The following is a 23,951-nucleotide window of genomic DNA, read 5'->3' on the forward strand; positions in this document are numbered from 1 at the left end:
ACATTACCCATAATCCAACGCAACACCCACGGAAGTCCCTTTCTTTCCTTCCGCCGTCGCTGAAGTCCCTTTTTGGATTTACATCGGCGGGTGAGTTGATACAATCTACATGAATCCACTGGATTTAGGACATTATTCGACCATCCTAACGTGGTTTATCAATCATTTACGTCCAGTCTACAAAAGATTGTTAAAATTTTGACCAATTTGTATTTCTGACTCTTGTCTTAAATGGGACACTCTGGAAATGTGTTTGTCGCTAAAAGCGGCCGACCGGCTGCTAACCCCGTGAAATAGGGTTTGTAGTATTCAGTAAAGGCCCGGTGCGGCGGCGTGGCATTATGAAATACGTATAATAACTATCAGTTGTCCATATTAAACGTGCGAAATATTAATGAATGTTCAGACTGACCTGCTAAAGCGGAATACACGTAGCATGGGTGTAGCTCGCTAGCTGGCGCTGGTCAACACGTTTACCTCGAGTCTCACTCCGCAGAAGAGCAGATTTATACGCAGTTTATTTCTTTCAGTCGCAGATCTGCGAGTGTGTTATCTATAAATTTGACAAGACGACTTGATCATTGGAACCTCAACGCTTTAGCTCCTGTTTCACTTGCACTGTTGCATGAGTTTGTGGTAATCTTGTTTTTGTTTTTGTTTTCCCCCCTCAGTCACCATGGCAGCCCTCAGGCCCCTCACAAAGCCCAAGATTGTCAAAAAGAGAACCAAGAAGTTCATCCGCCACCAGTCCGACAGATATGTTAAGATTGCGGTAAGTGTAACGTACTGCGATAGGCATCAGGTTTGGACCGCTGCTTTTACCTGCAAAGGATTGCAGGTGCCAACGAGTTGTAATCCCAAAATGTCTTCTTCACATCTCCCAACAGAAAAACTGGCGTAAACCCAGAGGTATTGACAACAGGGTCCGCAGGAGGTTCAAGGGTCAGATGCTGATGCCCAACATTGGTTATGGTAGCAACAAGAAGACCAAGTTCATGTTGCCAACTGGCTTCAAGAAGTTCCTGGTTCACAATGTCAAGGAGCTCGAAGTCCTGATGATGAGCAACAAGTAAGTTGTGAATACTTGTACTAAAGGTACAACTAGTTCGCTGGCATTTGAGATTTTCCTGTTTGGTAACTGTCCCACTTTCCAGTTCGAAGTGTTCGTATGGGGACAACAGCCAGGTTGCCTCAGAGCATGTGCTCAGTATTTATCATCCATATAAACCAACACACAGACAAAATGGAGCTCACAGGGTCAATATTATCTGCACACTTCAATGTTTAACTCAGCCAGCAGGTTAGGCTACCCAAGTCTGGCCGTTACACCGAATTTTCTTAGCAAGTACAATTCTTCTTTTCACCGTAGTTGCTCATGACTCCACCATTATGCTAAGAAGTAAGTGAATTTTAGTTTGTCTTATGACATTGATACCATAGAGGTGAAATTACTTTATTTTTGCTTTTACAAAAAGTAAAAATGTAGAGAAAGTGGTGCTGGCTAATTATTTTTTCGGTATTTATTTTAAACCAAGAAAGGTTGATTTCCAAATCTTGATTTAACTGGGATATTTGTTCTGTTAAACAAATGCTGTTGTTATCCAAATGTACTTTTTCATTGCCCTCCACAACTTAAGACATTTATTTTACCTTCAGTTTATAATACTTTCAGAGGTTGGTGTCAAAGATCTCAAAAACCTCAGCAAATCACAGCAAAACTTGAACTGCAACTTTGTCACATAACTTTGTCATAAGTCAATGCACAAAGATTTGAGCTGCACCCGAACAAAGTTATTTTAGTTCAGAGTGTTAGAAACCAATCTGACCCCTTTTTGTAAAAACTCAGTAATTTGACGGGAATATTAAACACAGATGCGGATGTTTTTACAAAAGCGGGAACTTGCATGAGGAAGTTCATAGTTTAAGAATATAAATTAAGCAGGAAGCATTCACTGCTTGAAATGTACAGCCCTGTTCAATTTTGCAGTCACATCATCATGTTAATTTCAGGAAACAAGACAAAAGATTCTTTAGTTTCTTGTTTTGTATTGAATCTCTATCCCATATTTTTGACATCAGAAAAAGTTTAGTCTGAATTTAGACTTCAATTAACACAACTCAACATTTTATCAGTGTTGAAATGGTCTGTTCAAAGAGAATTGTTTGCAATTGCACACCGATAGAGTTCAGCAGCAGATTCTGGATGTTGGGCAGTTTGTTTGTTTGAGGGAAGATGTTTCGATTCAACGGCTACAAAACTTTGAAGCTGTGCAATGTTGGATAGATAACCAACCTCCCAACAGCAGCTCGAACATTAAACCCACCCACACTTCTCACTTTTATATCAGTTTGTCCTTGCAGATTGTTCCCTGTCTCTAAACTGCCAGGAAGCAATTTGGGGGAAATGACAAAGATGAGCATTAACAGTGATATGAACTGTGTGTATAATCACTTAAAAGTGCATTTTATTGTCTTGGCTCTTCTCATCCATTACCAGCGAGCCAGCAGCAAGTTTGATAGGAATAGTTTGAGCAGCCAGTTAATATTATCGACCACATAAATCCATTCGAATGCTAGTTCTGTCGATGAGGATATGTTGTATCGTTTCAGCATAAGCTTTGTCCAATCAACCCAAGATAAGAAAAGCCAAAGTTGAGCTGAAATTGAGGTCCATCGGCTGCTTTGTGAATTTTACTACATCTCAGATGTGGTGACACTGATTTAACTTGATTCCCTTTTTCTTCAAAGCAAACATATTAGTGTGAATAACGGCCTGCTTTTTTTTCCATCTTGTTAATCATTTGGACAAGTGGGAACGTTTTACAGACGGATTGTGACAGTGATAGAAATGTAATTTAATTTTATGGGGCTTTGTGTTTGTTTGACAGCATAAAGTGATATCGGGGGGGGGGGGGGGGGGGGGGGGGGAATTGCATCTTCAAGATGTGTAATTGTTGTCACTGCACATTTACTCTTTCACTCGGTATATATCATTGGTTTCGAGATGAGTTTAGGATCTGCCAGTTTTAGAAATGTCTGTCGCTGTGTTCACCCTTTGCATAAACATTAGTCAGGTTGTTTTTTTTCGTGCCACACATCTGACTATATGTTGGGGCTCCATTAAACCAAATCTGTGCCAACACTTCAGCTACAGTTACAAGATGAGTCAATGCTTGTTTCCTAACTCAGTGCAATGGTTGCTGTAAGATGCGTGTTGGTAAATTTAATGTGCGGTTTTATTTGGGAGCCTGATGTTCTTTCCTTGAAGTCTCAAGTTTGTAACATTTCAGTGAAAACATCTGAACTCTTTTCTCTCTCCCTCTGCAGGACCCACTGCGCTGAGATCGCCCACAACGTCTCCTCCAAGAACAGGAAACTGATCGTGGAGAGAGCAGCTCAGCTGGCCATCAAGATCACCAACCCCAACGCCAGGCTCAGGAGCGAGGAGAACGAATAAACTGCTTATTCACAATAAACATTGTAAAATCAAAACTGACTGTTGGATCATTTTTCTGCGGGGGTTGTTAAACGTGTTGGGAAAATGTTATGTGTGATACAAATTTGAAAGTCTGAAGCTTAAAATACTTTTATTTAGACAAAGCCAGTGTCAGAGATGTGAATCTGAATTTAGGAAGTTGTTTCTGTGTTGAAATGGTCAGAGGGAAAGCAGTTATTACACAAACTTTAACTTGTGCTCTTGCCTGAGGAGACGTGATGATTGGATTTTGACAAGCTGTCATTAAAATTCCCAGAGCAAGAGCACAAAGATCCTAAACATGGAGAAATAAGTTGGTTTTTTTGTCAAATTTGCTTCTCATAGCATCAAAATAAGTCTGGAAATCATGGAAAGTAGTATCGGTGGAGAGACATGTAATTTCAACAAAAAATGCGTTTATAAAGGTGACTTAGTTATTTTGGGAAATGATACCTAAAAGAAAAGCTATTTTTGTACGTTGTACAGGTGTTAAAATTCTATAGAAATAGTCGCATGCGAGTTCCGTCCACACCGATGGCTGCAGAGCTGCTTGTATTCTGCCTTGGGTAAGGTAGGTAGGTAGGTATTTACTTTATTAATCCCCGAGGGGAAATTTTTTCGCTACAGCAGCATACATACAGAAGCAATAAGACAATAATAGAAACAATAGAATAAAATAATATAATAATAGAAAAGCAATAAAATAAAATAGTAAATGGCAGTAAAAAATATAAATATAAAATGCACAGTATATACAGTACATTATATATCTATATATATTATATACAACAAACCAAGAAACACAGTCAACATATATATATATACATATACATATATATATGTACAGTACAGTATATATATATATATAATATACAAACAAACCAAGAAACACAGTAAACAGGGTTATTCCTCTCCCTTCCAGATGACTGGATCCTGGAACAGAACAAAAGAGGGCAAGATGCCTGAAGAAGAACGCTGACCCATATTATAAATGGAGAAGGTCACATAACTTTGTATAAACACTGCTCTCATTCCAAGATGTCATCTGGGTAGTTTGTGAAAGAGTATCCACAGTTTGAGGTCTTTTGCTCTCAAAGACAATTATGGACTCCATTCAGATTTTTGATGAAACCAAAACCTGCTCCAAGAGGCTGAATTAAAAATGTCATCTTTTAACAAGCTTTAATTCTGAATAAATACTGGATGCAACCTACAGCTAGCGACAACTCGACTTTACAAATATCATTTAATAGATAGTTGGATTACGATTGTATCTTTAATACTTGGAATGAGCATGTCCTGTCGATTTAGTTTAGCAAATTTGATAGATCTTAACTCCAGAAGTTCTGTAATGCTCTTCTGGTTCATGGGGAGTTTTTACTTGTGACAGAGTTAGATTTACAGATTGGCATTGCTATGTTTACTCGAATAAATGAGCAGTAGCTACTGACGGAAAATATTTACAACTTAATTCCATGTAAGTAGACCTTCTGCAGTAGACTTCCATATTCCTCCTGCAATAAAAATCATTATACATGTATGTATATTCATTTATGTACTTGTATACAATACATTTTTATCAACAGATTGAAGTGAATGAAATCAAAAGTCATTGCCTTGAACTGGCCTGCTCTGATTGTATATTGCTTCACGATGTTCACAGGCCAGCTCCCTGCAGAGAAAGTTTCCATTGCATTCTGGCAGGCAAGCTGTGCCCCGCAGCCCTGAGCCCTCTTCCATCTGTTCTGGTAAAACTGACATTGCCAGAGCTGCAAAAACATGACATTTATTTAGCCAGTCAGCTTGTGGCTGCATGGATGTGGAAGGAAGTTACCAATGGTGGTCAGAAAAAACAGGCAAACTGTTGGATCTGAATGTTTTCTCTTCTAAAAAAAACCTGCACCTGTTAGTGAAGCGGCCTGGAGGACTCACCTGAGAGGACTGGATGTTCTCCAGACAGGGAGGGGATCATGAGAACAGCAGGGCGGGCAGAGACTGCAATGTCTGAGAGATAGTGAATGTCAGGAAGAGGGTAGAATCCATTTTTTTCCTTTTGACTGGTCAGAAAATGAACATGTCAGCAAGGGTAGTGTTTGGGAAAGCGCGGCTCGCTCCCAAACAGCTCTCCTTTGTCTTCCCTCAGACAGATTCCCTGAGGAAAGGCAGCCGGTCTGCAGGAGGAAAGAGGAGGATGTTCTCTTTTTCCCTCAGGTGTCGACTGGGCATCATCAGAGGGAGAACCAAAGGTAAAAACCTACAGGAAAGCTTTACATTAAGGTTTAATATTTAACAAAATTCAGAAGACTTTTGCAGTTTATCCAGAGTTTTGTTAACCACACAAAATTACTTGCCATTGGCAAGTTTGTAAGTTATTCTTTTGTGACATAATACCTCAGCAGTCACCAATTTAGGTATGTAATCTCCATTAATGTAAAAAAAAAATTAAAAAAAACAGTACACATGATTATATGTGTTCTACTGTCCTGTTAGACTGAGCTTCTGTTTGACTGAAATCTGGGATTTTCAGTGTAAAAGGTGAACAGGAATGAATGTTCAGAGCGTGCATTGTTGTTTTTCTCACACTGAGCTCTGCTGGTTGAATGAGTCATTTTGCTTCTCAGACCTTCACTTGCAACTGGAGCTAATCACCATAAGATGGCAGTGTGGTCAGTTTGAACGATTAGGAGGCTGCTACAGACCCTCCTTGCCTTGACTGTCAACGTGGATTAAGCAAGTGTTTGTTTTTTTTTCAAAGGGTCCACTTTACAATATTAAAAACATAGATAATTGGAAAAAATGTACTAAATAGACAATACAGTCTCATTCTTTTTATTAGATCCTTAAATATTAGACACTTTTCTCTTTTCCTGCCTTTGTTTTTTAGATAGAGCATTCCCAGCCTCTGTTTGTGTGCCAAGGTCACGTCAAAATGATGCTTTCATAATCAAATCAATCCGTTATGACTCCCACTACATCAATATGGTTGATTTCTAGTCTGCAGGAAGTACAAAAGAGTACATTTTTCTTAACACTGAACGTTAGCGTGTTTGCTCCCGGAGGTTTTTATCAGTCCAACACACTGCTCCATCTCCCGATTCTCTTTATTTTGTTGGAAATTAATTAGTCTCGCTCTGAAAGACTATGCTCGCTCACATTGTAAATTGGGTATTAAGGACAAAAGTCTCTGAGGAAATTATCTACACCAAAGAGTATTGTGTCCACTGGAACAGCTGACTAATTAGGCTCTATGCAACAGTGGCTAACAACATGGAAATGTTTGTTTGTAATCACTTTACAAATCTTTACCAAAGGCTGTTGTAGAATAGAGGGCATAATGTAATTGTGAACCTCTGAATTTTGTGTTTTTCTGGTTGGTGCTGTACCTTTCTTTCTTTTTTTTTTTTAAATCCTCCAAAGTGTCAGTAATGATAACAATTTGACCCCAGTGAACCAAAAGAAAAGGCAGATGAGGTTCGGCCAGTGAGGCTGAAGGAGGGGGTGTGTTGTTTGTGTTGTGGTGGCGGCAGTGGGGGTCAGGAAGTGGCAGGGATTGAGGCTTGAGTGTATGACAAATGGTCAGACAGGTGCAACCGTCTGTGTTTGGGTGGAGGCACCAGAGTGTGTCAAAAGGTCCCTTAACCCAATGATTCCCAAACTGAGATAAGTGTACTTCAGCTATAAAAGGCCTGACAATGGAACTACAACTGGTCTGAGTCCAAAATATTAGTCTTAAACAGTCAGATTCAGACTCCTCAGTTGTTGGTTTTGCCAGCGGACTGAGTGAAATTGTGATAAGGCCACCAGGTCCAAAAGAAAAAAGCTTTTTCTACGCATCACCTCACTGATCTTGAGTTACACTTGTGAGTGCTCTGATTAAGTCTGTCACAATTATTTGAGCTGATCCCCAATAATTTTGCTTAAATGATAGAATCATTTCCATTCACCTATATAAAAACAGCTTAATGAAACTTAAAAAAAAGTGACATATTTCCATCACTATTATAGTAGTATTCTACAGTTTGAGGTTTGACTGGTGCTCTTTTATTGATGTCATCTAATAATGGCACGAGTAATCTAATATTCGACCAAGCGCATTTCGATGAGTAACAGTAACCTTATATTTGTGTGTATTTAGCCTGTTTGTGGCAATTGCATTGTTAAATCAGTGATTTAAATTGTATGAAAAAATATTGTAGATGTCTGCAGTGGGAAGTGGTACTTGGGAAATTTGGTACATGGTTTGAAAAAGTTTGGGAACCTTTGCTGCTCTGAGGGGAAGCATGACATGTCAGGCCTCAGGGGAAAGATGCTCAGATTCATAGTGTTCCTTTTTTTCTTTCTGTTAGGACATCATTAATTCATTTCCACATGATCACAATCTGACTCTGTCGCCCAGGCTCTACAACTGCACAATATTTTGACTCAGTTAGACATGCAGGCAGCTGTTCAGCACAGGAATCTTGCATATGCGTTTGCAGTTATATGAGTGAGTGAGTGAGTGAGTGAGTGAGTGAGTGAGTGAGTGAGTGTGTGTGTGTGTGTGTTTGTGTGTGTGTGTGTGTGTGTGTGTGTGTGTGTGTGTGTGTGTGTGTGTGTGTGTGTGTGTGTGTGTGTGTGTGTGTGTATGTGTGTGAGACAGAGAGAGAGTGTGAGTGAGTGAGTGAGTGAGTGAGTGAGTGAGTGAGTGAGTGAGTGAGTGAGTGAGTGATATCGGCATTGTGTAGATACGAGCTGTGTAAAATGGGTGCAGTCTCTATGTGAGAAAAACATGACTGCAGAGCTGAGTCTGACAATGAATGTGCAGGTGGTGTTAATTGTGCTGAGAGTTGGGTGTATGGGGTGTGTGCAGTTTTTTTGTGTGCATAATCTCTGTGTGTTCTGCATGCATTTGGGTGGGTGGGTTTGAAGATGTGTTTGACTTGGTGCTAAAATGGATAAAGAGTGTGTGTGTGTGTATGTGTGTGTGTGTGTGTGTGTGTGTGTGTGTGTGTGTGTGTGTGTAAGGGGGAGGGAATGACTATCGTGTGTGCCTGCCTCACTGAGCCCCTCTGGCAGGGAGGGAGGGAGAGAGTGAGCAAACACACTCCAGCTCTTTTCAAGAGAGGAGGGTTATGTGTGAGCTCATGTGAGTGTATGAACGGGGCATGATAAATCCTCTGGAAAATAGACGAACGGTTCATGAGAATAGCTCAGAATCAGGACAGCAGCAAGATGGCACGAAAAGGATACGAACCTGGTCTCTCCCTTCTTTGGATAATATAAAAGAACAGAGATTAGCAGATAGTAGGTCTATATTTGTGGGGATTCAGGAGAATCATCTCGTGAGTTCAAAAAGAAGGGGAGCGGTAGACCATCTGAGGATCAGAATTTGCCCCCCGGAGCTCCAGACTTCACTGGGTACAAACAGGGACATGGTTTAAAGAAATGTTGGACTGAGGAAACAGAGATGTTTGTTTCGTTTTATCTGAGCAGCTGAGACCTGGGCTCTCGGGGTTGCCTACTTTTTTCTCAGGTGAAACCTCAACTCTGTGCCCGCTACTAAAGATCAGCAAGGTTACTCCCAGAGCCTGGCTGCCCTGACTAAACTACAGCCATGCTGTGTGGTCTAAGGAGAGACACCAAGAACAGCATTGGTAAGAGCACTTTGTTCCTTAGAGTGAAGCTTGTGTGTTGTAGTTAGAGGGTCGGAGGCAGCAGGAGGTCACTGATCACCTGTGAAGAGCTGCTTGTCTCTCAGACGTATCGTTCTTGTAAAGGGCAGCGGAGTTATCACCCTAATGTCGCTTCTAATTGTAATCTCAGGTCCATTTAGTCGGGATGCAAATGAATTTGATAATGGAATCATTACACCGCATGCATTACAGCAGTGATAGATAGCAGGAGATTTAAATATCAATGGACTCGACCATCAGCTCTGCATGACACCCTACCATGTGTAATTGGGGCAGATTTAGCAACATGAACTGGGTCTGGAAGGACTCAGTTTATAAATAAAGTTTCACAGCTGAAAATAGCATTATGATTTCATTGTCATTGTCAGCGCCGCCCCCATATTTAACCTACATTCTGATTGGACATGAGAGGAATGGCATGCAGTGCCCTGAATTAAATCAGGAGTTAATTAACTCACCATATATTTATGGAGGAAGGAAGCATTTTATTTTTACTCACTGGGTACTTTGGATGCAGCTACTTCAGAGAATCATGTTACGTCCTCTGCAAAGACAGCAGAGCTGAGATGGATGTTTTTTTTCTCGGTTCATTGTTGGGACTGTTTATAATCAGCTCCGTCCTGATCTTGATTCTGGCTCTCAGGGTGAATGATGGTTATTTTAAGCTGGAGGAGGATGGCTGGCGGAGGGCTTGATGGTACTGTAGTGTTCAGTCACGTGCAGCGTGTTGGGTCTGTGTAACCCAGAGCTAATGTTGCCTTTTGACTGCAATGACAGCTGCTGGACTGTCAGGGCCCCCAGGAGCCCGCGTGGTTATGAGGGAATTTTCCGGCCTAACATGTTGGTGATGTGTCACTCACTTTGTGTGTGTGTGTGTGTGTGTGTGTGTGTGTGTGTGTGTGTGTGTGTGTGTGTGTGTGTGTGTGTGCCATAAAGCTACCGGGCATGGTATTTGTGTAAGAATGTGGGTAAATTAGTGTGAAATACCATATTATGCACGTGTATATTCTGTGCATCCCCATAACATGCAAATCCAATCAAGATACTTAAGGTCTGACTCATGCAGCCATGTGCACACTAAGGCGGAATTTTCTTCTTTACTCCTCATATCCTGCGGCTGCCCAAAGGTTTCAGGTCAGTGAAGGTATGATAAAAGGATCTTTGCCTCTCAGCTGTCGAAAAGCTTCATCTTCAGTCGGACAGATGTGGAGACTCGATGTGGACAGATATAACGCAGCGGGTTTGATGCCCTCCAAGCCCTTGTTTCCTCAAGTTCAATCTTTTCAAATCAGCAAAGATAACAGAGACAGACATGTCAGTATAAATGAATGGAATTTGTCGTGTCAAACTGATTTACACTCAGACTTGAAATGTTGCTTCTTGAAACAATGATTTCATTTCTGAGATCTGGAGCAGGAGATAATGCTTTGATCATGACCTTTATTGGACTACTGCCCCTCCAATAGACAATAGCAGCGGCAAAAACAAAGTCCAGACACTGCGCCTGTTGTGTGTAAACAGTGCGCAGCACTGTAATGTGCATGGCGTAGGGGGAAGCTATACCTTCATGAGAAAGTATCAGCACCTGAGTTACACACCTTTTTGTGAGCACTGAGATGTGTGTATTTCCAATTTCTCCATAGACATGAGCAAAGAGTTAAACTTGAAAATCGTCAACGGAGACCTTTGAAATGCTTCCAAAATTCACTTTGTTTCTCCAACATTTGAAACCCCATAAGTTTCTCGCCCTTAACAACACAATCACAATGTGTATTCCAAATCCATGGATCCAGAAGCAGTGGTCTGTCTGTATGAGTCTTATTGTGTGCCCCTCTTGAAGTTGCCCATTAGTTTGAAATTATTATGCAGTTGAGGAATAAGGGATGTTTGATTAATAAGATTAAAACCAGTGTTCCTCATTGCAGTACTAAACCAGTCATTGGAGGCAATTGCTTTTGTGACATCAGTTTGAAGGCTGTAGTTGAAGGCAGTAACATGCCCTGTCCACTCTTAAAAAGAGGACCTGGCACAGCTCTTCTTCAAGTCTGCAATGTGATGTTCAATCACTGCTGGGCAGCTAAAAAGGTAATCCACAGTGGACAGGATTAGAGAAGTGCCAAGTCAGTTTCCTCATCACTGCGACTGCTGACTGGGTTGCATGGCTGCATTCAGGTTGAGATGGCTGGGCAGAGGCTCTGCTAATCTGAGGACATCCCTGTGCTGTCAGAAATGGGCCTCACTGTGGGTAAAAAAAAAAATCAGTTTCTCTACAAAGCAGATTGAATGTTTCCCGGCTCTCTGCGGCAGCTGCTGTAAATGACATGAAAAGGATCATTTCCTCTCCATGCACGAATAGTCCATTAACCACATGCTGTTCCTTCAAGAAAACTCCCATGCTTTAGTAGTCGCATACATCAAGCTCACAGCAAATGTATTCTTGTGTTAAATAATGATTTTCTGGGGTCTTTGCTGCAGACAGAGGGGAGCTATTTTAATTCTTCAACCCTTTTATGCGATTGCCATGGAAATAAAGTGGAGTGAACTTTCAGGGTACTGAGTTCAAGCTGATCACTGTGGGTAGGTTAATGCCTGCTGTTGGCTTAGTGCTGTTTCCCTAACAGAGCCCCCTCATTACACAGGGTGAAGTTCAAAGCTTTAAAGAGTGGGCTGCAGTCATAATGTGCAATGGACGCCCGTGCTCATTTAGCCCTCTGCTGTAGCGTTTCCCTACACATCCTACCTCCCTGCTGTCTCCTCAGATGAAGGACCATACTCAAAGGGGAGCAAAGAGTCCGGGGCAACTGACCAATCGCATTCGTCCCGGAGGCGCAGCCTTTCAGGTGCGATACAGTCAAAACTGACTTCACATCATTTTGTTTTGTCTGTTGTCTGATTCACGCTACTGTGCCCAGTTCACCAGAGGAAGAGTCAGGCCATCTTTGACTGAGGTTTTTGTCCATGTGCGTGTCGAGCCATGTGCCTGCTGTGTTTTGCTTGATGCTGCACTGTTTTGAATGCTTAGATAAGGTGAAAAAATGCTTGTGTGGCATACCTGTCATTGGTGCTAAGCCACTCTTGGTAGACTTCACATAGAGTGATTTAACAGCGCAGCACAATGTGGACTACAAGACAGAATGAGTCCTCTGATGACAATATAAAATCACATATCCATCAATTAATGTCAACATCATTTTAATTTACTTAAGAATACACCTGGATCTCAACTGCATGATATAATCTCCACTGAGTGTTTTTTTTTTTTTTTTAAAGTAATGCATTTCTTTCTATTATCCCTTTTTTTCTTTGGTATTATTACATTTGTTTCCATCCTTCTTGTCCTCCTGCTGAAACCGTCACAGAGATTTCATCAGATTGAGAGATTTGAAGGAGAAGACAGGAAAGTGAGAAAATATAGTATGTGTCAGAGAGCATTTCTGTGAGAGGTTCAGGGAGAAAAAATCTTTCTTTGCCTCTCAGACAGGGTGATTCTGTCAAGCAGATGCTAATTCTAAATGTGGATCCATCCCTGCGTCTGTCTCTGTCCGCAGAGGAGTATCGAGGAGTGACCACGGTGGACCTGATGAAAAGGGAAGGCAGCAGCCTCGGCCTCACGATATCCGGAGGGTCCGATAAGGACGGCAAGCCCAGAGTGTCAAACCTACGGCCAGGTGGGCTAGCTGCCAGGTGAGATCTGTGCTCTGTGGTGCACTAAAAAACCTGGTAACCACACCACGCTGTCCGGGCTTGTTATTCTCCCCCCACAAATGTACACGTGTTGCAAAGTTTCCCTCACTGCAGGATTGTAGGCGGCTGTGTTAGATCAGCTTGATGTCAGAATAATACCCCAACAGGGCTTTAATCTATAATCTCCAAGAAACTATGTAGATGTGTGTGTCCATAAACTGAGATAGTGTCTTGTCCTCCTTTTATTTCCTATTGTCAGTTCATTCTTAACTTACTGTGTGGTGATAATTATTCAACATGAGTGTTTTGTGATTGGTTTTTTTTTGTTGTTTTTTTTATCTTCAGAGATTGCTTAATTAAGATGAAACAAATTTTCCCCCACATCAACCACATGACAAGCAAATGTAGTGGGAGACTCACATTTCATGATGATTAAGCAGCGTGTGACCGAACTGAAACAGATACAAACGCACACATACACAGTTTTAGAAGAATGACACAGCCCCTCTGAAAATGTCTTGGCCAAATGTGCCATCACTTGTCAAATCCTAGGAGGTTTAAAGACAGACACTGTGCTAATTCTTCCAAGCAGCTTGTCTTCCCACAGCTGAGTTCATGCTTGTGTGGAAGTGCTAGCTAATTTACTGGGTGGAGAGACATGCAGGCAGACAGGAGAGCAACTGGCAATGACATAGTGTGATGAGACTGGACCGGATGACAGGCTGTCCGGCTCTGCTGGTTAAGATGTCTCTCTGTCTGCTGTCAGTGCTGATTGGCAGTTGCCCAAAGGTGAGAAGGGCAAACAGGGAAGAGCACCTATTTAATTAATTAGTTATCCACGGCGTGTTGACTCAGAATGTCATATGTGAGACAACATATACAATCATGTCTGTCAGCGTCTGAAGAGGAGAGGCTTTCGGCCAACTCACTCCAACATCCGGGCTGCTTTCTGCACAGGTGCCTCTGGATGTGAATTCCCTTACTTCAGAGGTGCTAGATCAAATTCCCTTTAATATCTGGACCAGAATTCAAACAACCAACTTTGATTAAGTCTGTAAATGTCCATATTATATTTTGCTTTTTCTATCACTCAATCAGATATCATTTCTGCTTCCTTCACACAGAGGGAGGATGCACTAAAAAAACGCTCCGAACATTAATTTAGTTGAGATTGTTGCTTCACATTTTGATCACTCGATCAACTTGATAATTGCAGGGAGCTTACAGCAATAAGACAGAAGTTGTTAAGTGTCGTAAAACCAAAACAATGAGCTGAGAGTATCTATAAAGTTCCAGAGACTACAGAGTTGTTGATAATTCTCCATGGCTTCATCACTATGTACCACATCTCGGTCTCACATCACCCATGTTCTCAAATCCCTTCACTGTATACTTTACATACCTGCATCTCTCTCTTAATGTCTTAAAGTGTTAAAATTTGGCCTCTCATTAAGACTTGATCACAATATCAGGTAATACAGGAATGCATTGAATTATTGGTTGATATTGTACATTAATGGTGCTTATTTGCAGCTTTGGTAACAAACATGCAGTGAATCTGAAGCTATTGTTGGCCTCAGTGGTGATGGGCTGCTGCCTGCTTTGCCCAGTTTTTAAATTGAAGGTTGATCTTGATAATTTGCACTGTGGCTGTCTGCAGGAGTGACCAACTGAATGTAGGAGACTACATCAAGTCAGTGAATGGCATCAACCTGTCAAAGCTGCGCCATGATGAGATTATCAGCTTGCTGAAGAACATCGGGGAGCGAGTCATGCTGGAGGTGGAGTACGAGCTGCCTCCATTCGGTAGGTGAAGTCTGAGAGATGAATATTGTGCCTGGATGTGTCTGATTGACAGTTTTACCAGTGAGAAAAAGCCACGTGATGAAAATGCTAAAACACTCAGGGAATGGACTGTCAAATGCTTTGTATTTCTAAATGTACAAAGGTAGAAAATAAGTTGATATTTCAGCCTAAGAGTTAATTCTGAAGACCATAAAGAGCTCTGATTTATGACATGTAAACTAGGGTCGTTTAACCTCCAGACAGCACAACATAAAAGTTTGTTATCTGATAAAAGTGCCTGCTTGATAGTCTCAAAAAAATCAAACGTTCAGACATTTAGCATGAGAACACATGAGAGGAAACAAGCTATTTGGCATCACTTTGAACTACCATCTGAATTTGGAATTTAAAATTGGAAGAGACATCAGCAGGAAGTATTTTCCCGCCATCCCTTATATAACTGCTTCTAACGCGCCATAAATATTGCTCTGTTGTTTGGACTGCAGACAAAAAATATGATATGAAACAAGAGCTGAGAGAAAAAACAAAGATGCTAGATCTCACTAGAATTGACAGGTACATTTCAAATTGTTCCACCTGCCGCTCAAAAGCAGTGTATTCGTTTCTTGTCAGGAAAACCATTTTCTTGGGTGAATACATCAGAGTAAAACATGAAGAAGAAGAAGGGCTAAAGACCTAAAACAAATGAACTGAAAGATACAGATCTGTACAGAGCTCTTTTTGCCTGCAGCCGAGATCAAATACGTTTCTAATCAAACAAGTTCCACACTTATAAATAGGGGTATATACAATGACTAATGTGCATTTTGTTGCATAACAAATATTTTCTTTTCTTAAAAACCTGCTAATGTACAGAGGTTGTGCTATATTTGTGTGTAATAAGAGAACCTAGGAAGGCTAGCAAATGTGTCAGTGGAAGCAAAATGTGTTCCTCTTAGCAAATAATAATAAACAATGACTATGATGTGGATTTATGAATGTACTATATAAAGCAAATAAAATAATTTGCTGAAGCTCTAGATGATAAAAACATCGTCAAAAACTATGGTTTCAGATCCAGACATCCAAATGATGTGGGTCATGTTGAGGCCACTGCATCTCCAGAGGGCTCAGCTCTCGCTTCCACTCTAATCTACACTCTTGTATTTTCTACATGTTTGCATGTGCTTTTTATTTTCTCATTTTAACCAGACATCTTTTTTTTTTTTTGACCAACAATCCTACAAATCAGTGCTTACATACTGAAATAAGAAGAGTATTTCTAAACAGCTGTTATTGTTTTGACACATCAGTTGTGCTGAAAGAACGACTATAACGTAAAACCTCTCCGTTTTAAGCTCAACATCGAGACTTTCTCCAACCTGCAAACATCAAATCAATGCTTATTGGGTTTAATCGATCAAGGCACTGGCTTCAGAAACAGAGTTGGTCCCCCGGGCGCTGCACTGTGGCTGTAAATCATTAGAATGAGTCAAACGTAGAGTATTAAGTTACCCACTGAGCTTAATTAAATCTTATTTTACCACAATGCTTTGTTCGTTTTCCTAATTCCACACCTCTCAGATGTCACTGAAGTCAAACTTTTTCTTAAGCTTTTTTTTTTTATCTCCAGTTTTTCATTTCATCCATTGCTTTATTTAATCATAGTAATAATTTTGTGTAATTTTTTATATTCTCAGTCCAGACCCCCTCAGGAGTCATAACCAAAACCATAGAGGTTTGTTTACACAAGGAGGGAAACAGCTTTGGCTTCGTCATGAGAGGTAGGTGGATGTAATGAGTTTTTGTTGTTTCTGTTTTATAAATCCTTTCATGAAATAGTTAGCTTCAGCTTTTTGCACCAGTTTGTTCAACTCACTGTTTGTTTTCTTTCTTCAGGAGGTTTCCATGAAGACTGGCGCAGGTCTCGTCCTCTGGTGGTCACCAACGTCCGGCCCGGGGGTCCTGCTGACAGGTAAGGAATGTGGACAATCGACACAGACAAGTGTGTCCACTGGACATAGTGTTTGTGTATGTACGTCCAAGTGTAGCTATTTATGGGGCTTGTGTGCATTTAATGTCTTGAACAAGCATGAATGAACCTATCCAGATGATTGTGTGAGCGCATGCGTGCAAGTTTCTGTATTGTAGCGTCCCCTACTTAAGAAGCCGCCAGACGGTTCCCGGTTTGCTGGAACTTTATTCGGAACAATACACAGGCTACTGTGGGCCGCAGCTAACGCCAACACAACGGCTAATTTTTATGGCTCCTGGCCAATCACATGCGGGCTGTCCCACACTGCTCACTGTCATAGGTACAGAGATGACTGACAGGTCTCGCAACTTATTTAAATACAGTGACAACAAGAATGAACACTGATATTTTGAACACTAACATGTCACCCAGGCATGGATATTATGGGTACGTACATGTATAGCTTTATGGACGTGTTTTATGAATTGCGTTATTTTTGTCCACTATTGCCCATCTTGAATTAGATTTTTTTTTTTAAAGAATGCAGATGATTTAAAAAAAAAATAGGATGATTTATATGTGCACATTACTATTTATTTTGCATAAGTATATTCTCAGGCCGCTGCAGGAAACTGTGGCCGTGACACATATAGAGTATGTTATCTTCAAAGCAGAAAGGGCACAGCTCCTCCCGAGGCTAATGCAACATTGCACTTTTCACCATGAAAACTGAGAGCACCAAAACACTGGAGCAAACATAATTCGCCATCAAAGGCTTTACGGCCGTTTATGTTGTTTATCCTTCATCTCACCTGGGAGGAAACGCTCATGTGGAACAGTTTAATCATTTACTGTGACTGGTGCTTAAACGCCTGTGTGAGCATCTTGTGCTGGTCGCCCATGTTTTTGTTTTTCCTCTCCCTCTCCTTCTGTTTTTCTCTAGAGAGGGCACGTTAAAGGCCGGAGACCGAGTGTTGAGCATAGACGGCATGCCGCTAAACAGAGAGAGGCACGCTGACGCTTTGACCATGCTGATGCAGAGCGGCCAGGAAGCTCTGTTCCTGATTGAGTATGACGTCTCTGTCATGGGTGAGCACACACACACACACACACACACACACACACACACACACACACACACACACACACACACACTCAGGGAATATGTGGAGGCATGGTAGTGCTGCATTGCTCTGAGGGTAAATAATGTGGCCGTTTGGCTGCGTGGATGTGAGTGTCGACGCTGGAGTCGCCACCAGGGGAGTCACACGGGCCCGAGAGCACACTTCAACAGGGAAAGGGGTGGATGTGTTTCATTATAATGTGGGTCTCTCTTCAACTGAGTAATGGCATTAAAAAAATGTGTCATTACATTCTTTGACTTTTTTTTTCCAGGCGCTTTTCAGGGACAGTCTTATTAATTCCTATTAACAGGGATTTTTTTTTTTTTTGCTTACATGACCTCAATAAAACAAGGCTGGACTTGAGCAATAAGCAGACATTTTATGGTATGTCCCTAATCTCTGATGATGCCTCATATTTTAGTAGACAAAATGGCAGATTTTCAAAGCAGTGTATTAACCCCTTAGTAGTTAAAACCACCATCAAATTACCGATGGTTTGTTCCAACATATCGATACGATGAATACCGAGAAATACTCAAACACAAGCTTTTTATGGAGTGCTAATTTATCTCCTTTTATAACTGATTTATATTTTTGCACGTGTGCCAAGTTTCTTTGATGAACACATTTTTTTTTTTTTTTTTTATCAAACCCAATACTCTGTTTTTTATGAACTCCTCATCAAATGGAAATATTGAAGTCTTTAGAAACTTTGGGATCCGCACCAGATATTAAAACTTTTTTAAACATTTCTTTTTGTCTGTTTTGTTAAGATATTAAAGAGGCACTTAAGTGATTTGATATTACACTTTTATAAATTTGAGGGTTTCATAAAAGGCCGCTTACAAATAAATGTTCAAAATCAAAGCAGCAGACTATGAGTGCCTCATATGAGTCAAGTCGGATGGGTTTAAATATTTTGAGTCGACTGTTCAAAGTAACGGTGAAGAAAGGTAAAGAAGAGAGTGCAGGTGGGGTGGAGTTGGTGGAGAAGAGTGTCAGGAGTGGTTTGCAACAACAGTGGAAGGAAAGGTTTACAAGATGGTAGTGAGACCGGCTATGTTGTGCAGTTTGGAGGCAGTGGCACTGATGAAAATAGGAAGAGGCAGTTTTTTTGTTGGGAGTGACGAGGATGGACAGGATTAAAAATGAGTATATTAGAGGGATTAGAGGGACAGCTCAGGTTACATTACGGTTTGGAGGCTAAGAGAGGGAGGCAAGATTGAGATTGGGTTGGGACATGTATGGGAGAAGAGATGCAAGGTATATCGCAAGAAGGATGTTGAAGATAGAGCTACCAGGCAAGAGGAATACATGAAGTCCAAAGAGGAGGTTTGTGGATGCGGTGAGGGAGGACATGCAGGTGTTTTGCATTGCAGAGGAAGATGCAGTAGACAGGAAGCGAAGGAAACGGATCATCTCCCATGGCAACCCTTAACAAGAACAGTCAGAAGCAGAAGGAGAAGTAGAGTCAAGTTTAAGAAAATGCTGGATCCTACATTTATCTCTTTGCAAATTAACTTTATTATCCCAGTCGGATAAATCAGTCATTCTTTCACATCCCCAGGTTCTAAAACAGGGTTACAGTTTAGTCCCCAAGCCCAGGCTGAGACGAACCCTCATGCTAACCATGAGGGTTATTTTCCCAGCTAGCTCCTCGAGAGCCACAGGAGACATAATACACCTGTTTTTAGAGCCTCTAGTGCTGTTCCTAAGCTGACTTTAATGAGTTAAATTGGTGGAAGGCCCCCTTAAGTGAATGTCAGTGGAACACAAACCAGTAAACAATACATACCAGCATTGTTTCAAGCAGTTTTAGGCTCGATGTTTTTAATATTGTTTGTGCATTTCAGGTTTTTTGGCTTCATTTTGAAGCTCTAATGTTGTTAAAAACTCCAGTACAAGTCGATGTGAGAGCACAAACAGAATCCAATCTCAGAAATATCTTCACCACTTGGCCAAAAAGGAGTTAAATATTTCACCAAACACAGGAGCTCACCTCATGACTAAAAGCCTAATTATAACCTCCATTTGGTCATGGTGACTAATTTTCAAGATTGCACACTTTGCACTGGTCTCTGGAAACTAGGGCAGGTCACCAAGGACAGCTGACACACATTATCCCTCTGAGTGTGGGAATTTAGGATTCAGACCTCCAGACTGAACCAGTCAGAGCGTTCATAATTATAAGAAGAAATATTTAAAAAAATCTAAACAGGATTTTTCTAGTGTACGCTGGTTACAGTTTTTACTCTGTTCTCTGAACCACTGCTGCAAAAACATTAAGAGCAATAATCCTTTTTTGCTGAGCAGTACAACACTAGATTTGTCCTGTAAAAGTCCATCACTCACTGAAAACTTCTTCTCCATAACTAAATCCAAAATAACACGTCCCTTCGTCATTGCCAAAGTCAAGACAGTTAAATGTTAAAAGAAATGTGTCAAAATGACAGAGGACGATGAATTCTGTTTCTTCATGTCATTTCTCATTGGGACTTAATGCACATGCAGGAACACAGTAATAAAGAAAAAAAATCTTCCAGTTTTCTTTCCGTGAATCTTCACAATTCTGTTGTGACCCTAATCACAGTGCATACCATATATTAACCCAATGTTAAAATAAAATACAATCGAAGTAAATGTCACGATACAACAAATTTGTGTAAATTAGAATTCCTTACTAATGTTAAAACAAAGTACCTCTCCCTCAACACGTCGCTAGTCATCCAAACATTCCTGAATATGTGGTTAATGACCCGTAATGAATGGAATTATTATTAATTTACTAATGCATTACTGCGTCAAACAACAACAAAAATGCACATGATATAATGTTGTGAGACAATGAACGGTTTCTGAACTGTTGACTTTCATTCAATGAGTGATGCCACAGCAACTGAGAACTACAACAATGTAAATCTGATCAGTGTAAATCTATGACTGCTTTGTGGTGTTTTCATTGTCTGTTAAGACTGTAGAAGACATTGCTACTGACTTTAGATGCATTCAGTAACCTTGTTGGTCTCCATCACATCTGTCTGTATTATCTGTTTCAGAGGCAGTGCAGCAAGCCTCGGGCCCTCTGCTGGTGGAGATAGTTAAAGGTCCCTCGGCCTGCCTGGGGATCAGCCTCAGCACAACAATGTACAGGAGCAAACAAGTTATTATTATCGACAAGATAAAGGCGGCCAGTGTGGTGGAGAGGTGAAGCAAACTTTTGAAATGTTACTACTCCTGGGCGGTTTCCTGATAGAAAGCCTTCTGACACGATCCTCCTCTTTTGCACTCTCTCAGGTGTGGAGCGCTCCATGTAGGCGACATCCTCCTGTCCATAGACGGGACCAGCACAGAGCACTGCTCCCTGATGGAGGCGACACAGCTCCTCGCCAGCACCTCTGAAATCGTCAAACTGGAGATTCTTCCAGCCTGTCATAGCAGACTTCCCATCAGGCCGCAGGATACAGGTACAGTACGTCCTGCAGGTGACAGGAAAATAAGAGCAAGTCTCTCAAAGAACCTGCAACACGGAGGACAGAGTTAAAAGAATCTATTTGGGCTGAACAAAGTAACCATCAGCATATATTATGACTGCAACTGATGATTATTTACATTAATGATTATTTTTGAATTTTTTTGGTCAATCATTTAATGGTTTGGACTTGAAAAAAATGCAAAATACAAGTTTCCAAAGTCTTAGTCTTGAAAATACCTCTTTTTGTCTGACTGACTGCCAAAACAGGAAAAATACTTAATTTACTTAAATATAAAACCAAACTAAAAGACAATCAGTTCTGAGAGAAACAATAAATAATTTATCACAGTTATGTTCTGTTGATCAATCAATCAAAAGGATTCATGTTTTATTTGTTACCCACAAACAATAAGTGTAGTGAAATAATACATTGTGATATAGTCTCAGGCCTCTGCCCAAACGAGGGCATGATATATAATGATTAGAATAAGAGTATCACTATAAATTATGCATGTAAGTAACCAGTGGTGGAAAGTTGCTGATTTACTCAACTGTGCTAAATTGTAAAGTAAAATGAATAACCACTTCACATGTTGTGTTTATGCTTCTCCTGCAATAGAAGGGAAATATTTTCTGCTATAATATATTCAAAAAGGTGTTAAAGCACCCAAAAGATTTTTAAACATAATACTAATTTGTACAGGAGACATACGTTTTGTCATCTGTCCTCTCACGTCTTCTTAGATTCATCGGCTCCGAGTAGGACCCACATGCACGACGATGAGACAGTAACAGAACAAAGTGTATCACACAAAAATAAGTTCCAGGCTGGTAATTCTGAAAAAACAGGGAGAACCAATCAGAACTTGTAATGGTCCGAATGCACAAAGACAATCTGGCAAAGTGTAACAGTGGGTAGAATATGTACACTATACTGTAAGCAGAGTGGGGCATGAAAGAGGTGATGCAGTAAGCTGGGAAAACAGGACAGGCGAGCGACTGGTCTGAAATGACAACAGAGTTTACAGCAGCGAAGGCAGATGATAACGGCTTACTTTTGACCTTTTATTTTTCCTTAAATTTAAGCAGGCAGTCTCATTGAGATTAACATCTCCTTTCCAAGAGAGATTTAAGAACTAGAAACATTCACAAGATCACAATCAGCAAAACAGACACAACACAATTACACAAAAAACTAAATTCCCCAAAAACTAAACAAGAATCTTAAAAAATGACTGATAATAAAGCTTTAATATGTCCAAGAGGAATGAAAGACTTTAGTTAGAGGGCAGTTTGCCGTTTAATCCATTTTAAAGGTGCACAGGACCTGAAACCAGACGCTCTGATGTTGGCAGACATGAGGGATATCTAAGGTTAAGAAGCTGCTGGATTGTAAACTGCAGTTATTCAATTTAACTGAAAGAAGAGATGTGAGGTAGTTTGAAGGCTTCAGCAGTACACTTTTATAAATGAATAACATGAGATGGCTATTTCATCAACAAAGTTCATCCAACTGTGTGACACCGAGAACAATGATGAGTACGAAATATGTCATTTGGGATAAAGCGTGATGCAATCTGATACACAGTTTAACTGCTGGAGGGGGGCCTTTTGGAGGGGCTCAACCCTCAGATTGGAGACCACTGAACAAAACTGACAAACTGTATTTAAAGTAGTGAAAAGCAGCTCCGCTTTAAATAATTAAGTTTTACAAACACATTTTTGCATCACTGTTAAAAAACTAAAACCTATCCTATATAATGATGCATCAGTCATCAGGACAAGTACATTTAGTTGTAATGAAGTATATTTATCATGTTGTAGTGGTACTTCTCATTAAGTAAAGGATCTGAGTACTTGTCTTTAAACCTGCATGCAATAAAAGTATTACAGTATGTATGTAATGGCGCAGTAAGTAGGTGACCTGAAGGGTTTTAGTATATAAAAGATGTTACCAGCGTAAAGTAAACAATGCAAAACTAATGTATACATGCCCGAGTGTAAATATGCAGAACAGTGCAAAGGGTTCTCAGATAATAGTGTAAACTAATTCATTGTTTACACACTACATGACTGTGTGCACACTGTGGGAATATACATTAGACAGACTGTAGTTCCACCATGTTGTCATCACTATATGTATTGTGACGGCTCTGCTCTTAGCTACTTTACCTACAGCTGTAAAGAGCCTGGCTGCCTCCCAGCTGCCTTCCTCCATGTGCTCTGAATTAGCCTGTGTGTGTTTGTGAGTGTGTGTGTGTCTGTGTGTGTGTCCAATATTTATGCAAACTGCCGGCTACAATCCCTCTGGCTTTGGGTACACACACTACACACCAGGGCTCTTATGCACACACACAGAAACTACATGTAAATGCACACACACTTTCTCTGCAGGAGATCATGTTCTTGCCACGCTCTGCAGACTTATTTTTGTTTTAATTCATTGCACTGTTGTTTAGTTTAGTTTATTTAATATTATTCTATTTTATTTAATTATGTAGAATGTGCATATAAAAAATTTTTATATTCAATATTTTTGCCCTGTACATGCTGATGGAACGTAACAATTTCCCTCTGAGGGATTAATAAAGTATCTATCTATCTATCTATCTATCTATCTATCTATCTATCTATCTATCTATCTATCTATCTATCTATCTATCTATCCATCTATCCATCTATCCATCCATCCATCCATCCATCCAGTTTAGTCTTAACTCGGGCCACTAAATTCTTTCATTTACAATTTTTCCTTTTGTGTTTT

The 23,951-nt window shown here is 40.5% G+C and overlaps 2 protein-coding genes across 7 annotated transcripts in view; both read left to right on the forward strand.

Moving 5' to 3' along the window:
• Positions 1 to 21: 21 nt before the first annotated feature.
• rpl32 (ribosomal protein L32) lies at positions 22 to 3,492 on the forward strand. The gene is made up of 4 exons (XM_069140077.1): positions 22 to 90; positions 672 to 772; positions 888 to 1,069; positions 3,328 to 3,492. Exons 2-4 carry the CDS (start codon positions 677 to 679, stop codon positions 3,455 to 3,457), a joined length of 408 nt encoding a protein of 135 aa, XP_068996178.1. The 5' UTR covers positions 22 to 90; positions 672 to 676; the 3' UTR covers positions 3,458 to 3,492.
• A 1,789-nt stretch (positions 3,493 to 5,281) lies between these two features.
• LOC138192766 (glutamate receptor-interacting protein 2-like) overlaps positions 5,282 to 23,951 on the forward strand; it is a 35,686-nt gene continuing 17,016 nt past the window's right edge. For 4 of the 6 annotated variants that reach the window (XR_011177833.1, XM_069140407.1, XM_069140408.1 and 1 more), the window contains exons 1-9: positions 5,282 to 5,721; positions 11,907 to 11,987; positions 12,696 to 12,831; positions 14,492 to 14,637; positions 16,317 to 16,400; positions 16,516 to 16,591; positions 17,535 to 17,680; positions 20,772 to 20,919; positions 21,010 to 21,179. Coding sequence is in view for 5 of the 6 variants with exons in the window: in XM_069140407.1 (XP_068996508.1) it covers positions 5,544 to 5,721; positions 11,907 to 11,987; positions 12,696 to 12,831; positions 14,492 to 14,637; positions 16,317 to 16,400; positions 16,516 to 16,591; positions 17,535 to 17,680; positions 20,772 to 20,919; positions 21,010 to 21,179 (1,165 nt within the window). In the remaining variant the exon portion in view is untranslated. Of the gene's footprint in view, positions 5,722 to 8,589; positions 9,109 to 11,906; positions 11,988 to 12,695; positions 12,832 to 14,491; positions 14,638 to 16,316; positions 16,401 to 16,515; positions 16,592 to 17,534; positions 17,681 to 20,771; positions 20,920 to 21,009; positions 21,180 to 23,951 lie in introns of those variants that run through there. The other 2 variants (XM_069140410.1, XM_069140409.1) reach the window with 2 other exon arrangements.

Source organism: Embiotoca jacksoni, unplaced genomic scaffold, assembly GCF_022577435.1.
Source record: "Embiotoca jacksoni isolate LCO1_2020_lvr unplaced genomic scaffold, fEmbJac1.0.p SCAF_9, whole genome shotgun sequence".
NCBI lineage: Eukaryota > Metazoa > Chordata > Actinopteri > Embiotocidae > Embiotoca > Embiotoca jacksoni.